The following is a 2369-nucleotide window of genomic DNA, read 5'->3' as shown; positions in this document are numbered from 1 at the left end:
TTGTCCTTCACACCCCTCATAGTTTATTTCATGGTTCATTAAATAGTGCTGATGAGCAGAAAAGAGCAGAGGCTTTGGTCCATACACAGGGAGTCTAGGAGCTGAATGGGATAGCAGTCTATATATTCTCTATTCCCAGTTTGGAATAAACAAGCTAAATTTAAAAATGTCATGACATTATGTGAGAGAAAGAAACTGAAGAATTCATATATTTTGTTCACGGTAATAATTATCTATGTGCTGAGATGCGTTTTGTTTGGTAAAAAATGTCACTACAGTACTCTCTCCATCTCTCCCTTCAGGTTACTGCTGAGATTAAGGACACAATGGCTCTGACCAACCCCATGAACCCCATGAACCCCATGCCCATGGGCCCATGGAAGGTAAGCATACAGGAGACACATGACAAACCACATGACCCATATACACAGAGGCAACAAGTCACAGGGAGTGACCACACAAACCGCAGAGATTTTTAAATACATGGTAACCACACTAACCAGACACCCTCAACATTCACCGTCAAACTTCACAGCTGACTTAACTAACAACACTCATAATACCTGTAGTTTTTCTAGACTTCCAACAGAAGCCAAATCACAGACATTCCACCCTCAAGACGTATGTGTGTGTGTGTGTTTTCCAGATGACCGTGTACGACCAGGAGTACTTCCAGGGAAAGCGCATGGAGTTCACCGCCTGCTGCCAGAACATCATGGAGTGTGGCATGGAGAACATCCGCTCCCTGAAGGTCGAGTGCGGAGCGTAAGTATTCCAGAAACTTTCCCAAATCACAGAATCCTCAGAGCTAGTTTTACTCTGGCTAACATGAGTCACTGCCAACCTTAATTTCATGGAGCACTGACAAATCCCTCTCTCCATCTCTCTCTCTCTCTCTCTCTCTCTTTATATATATATATATATATATATATCCCTCCATCCTCTCTCTGTCTGTAGCTGGGTGGGCTATGAGCACTCCAGTTTCTGCGGACAGCAGTTTGTCCTGGAGAAGGGAGACTACCCTCGCTTCGAGGCCTACAGTGGCAGCAACTCCTACCGTATCGAGAGGATGATCTCCTTCAGACCCATCTGCTCCGCTGTAAGTCAACAGCGCAACACATTACATCACTACCTTATAACACATCACACTGCTTTTCCTTTACATTACCTAATGATACATTCCCTATATATTATAACAAGTAACTTGAATTTTTTTTAACTTGAATTGTTCTCCATCCCTCCCTCCATCTCTCTACAGAGCCACAAGGAGTGCCGTATGACCATCTTCGAGAAGGAGAACATGATTGGTCGTCAGTTTGAGCTGTGCGATGACTACCCCTCCCTGCAGGCTATGGGCTGGATGAACAACGAGGTGGGATCCATGCAGATCCAGAGTGGAGCGTAAGTTTACTGTCACCGCCCAGCAACCTCTACAATACACATCTACTACACAGACCTTTAACCTTACCTTTAACCTTTAACCTTAGTTTAGCTGCAACACTACTGTACTGCTCCTACTGTACTTCTACTCACTCTTCAAACTACTACTACTACTACTACTACTACTACTAGTACTACTAGTACTGTTTCAACACTATAACTTCAATACTACAACACTAGCCTTCTATTGAACGTTTAGGCTAGTCCTATCTCCCTTCACTATCTCTCACATTCTCATTGGACCCTGTAGTTCACCTCGCAGTAGCTGATTGACGTGCTGTTTTTTCTCTCTCTAGCTTTGTGTGCTACCAGTTCCCTGGCTACCGTGGCCACCAGTACATCATGGAGTGCGACTGCCACGGAGGAGAGTACAAGCACTACCGTGAGTTTGGCTCCCACGCCCAGACTCCCCAGATCCAGTCCATCAGGAGGATTCAGCACTGAGCAGGAAACACCTTCTTCACCCCTCCTCCTCTCCTCTTATCCCTCCTCCTCTACCCTCTCTTCTATCCCTCCTCCTCCTCTTCCTCCTCCTCCTCTCCCTCGCCCCTCCCGGCTCCGCTGGTCCGGCTAGTCCAGGCAGGATCACGGGCCAGGCTTCAGGTGCTTACCGGCGTCACATGTTCACAGCACTTTTTAAACCATCATTAAAAGAAAGGAAGAAATGAATTATAGAAAGACAGAAAACGGGAATGACAGAACTGAGAGAAAGAGTAATAACATGAAGAGAATCTGCGACTCCAGAGGCTGGCGGCAGAACGGCGAAACACCTCACTTTTTGCTCCTCTTCATCCACACCATCGATATCATCATCTTCTTCATCACCATCATCACTATTGCTGTTACTGTGGTTGTCATGATAACCATTGTTTAAGACTGATGAATAAAGAGAATGAGCAAAGAAAGAGCGAGAATAACAACACAATGAC

At 45.5% G+C, this 2369-nt stretch overlaps 1 protein-coding gene across 1 annotated transcript; it reads left to right on the top strand.

Moving 5' to 3' along the window:
- Positions 1–326: 326 nt before the first annotated feature.
- LOC310800953 (beta-crystallin A1-like) lies at positions 327–1884 on the top strand (the record flags this gene model as incomplete). The annotated part of the gene is made up of 5 exons (XM_083664850.1): positions 327–383; positions 647–765; positions 958–1099; positions 1259–1401; positions 1737–1884. 5 exons carry the CDS (start codon positions 327–329, stop codon positions 1882–1884), a joined length of 609 nt encoding a protein of 202 aa, XP_083520976.1.
- Positions 1885–2369: the final 485 nt, after the last annotated feature.

This window comes from Argentina silus, assembly GCF_951799395.1.
Source record: "Argentina silus genome assembly, chromosome: 2".
Classification (NCBI taxonomy): Eukaryota; Metazoa; Chordata; class Actinopteri; order Argentiniformes; family Argentinidae; genus Argentina; species Argentina silus.
The sequence above is the reverse complement of the archived record's forward strand: the minus strand, read 5'-3'. Positions and strand labels throughout refer to the sequence as shown.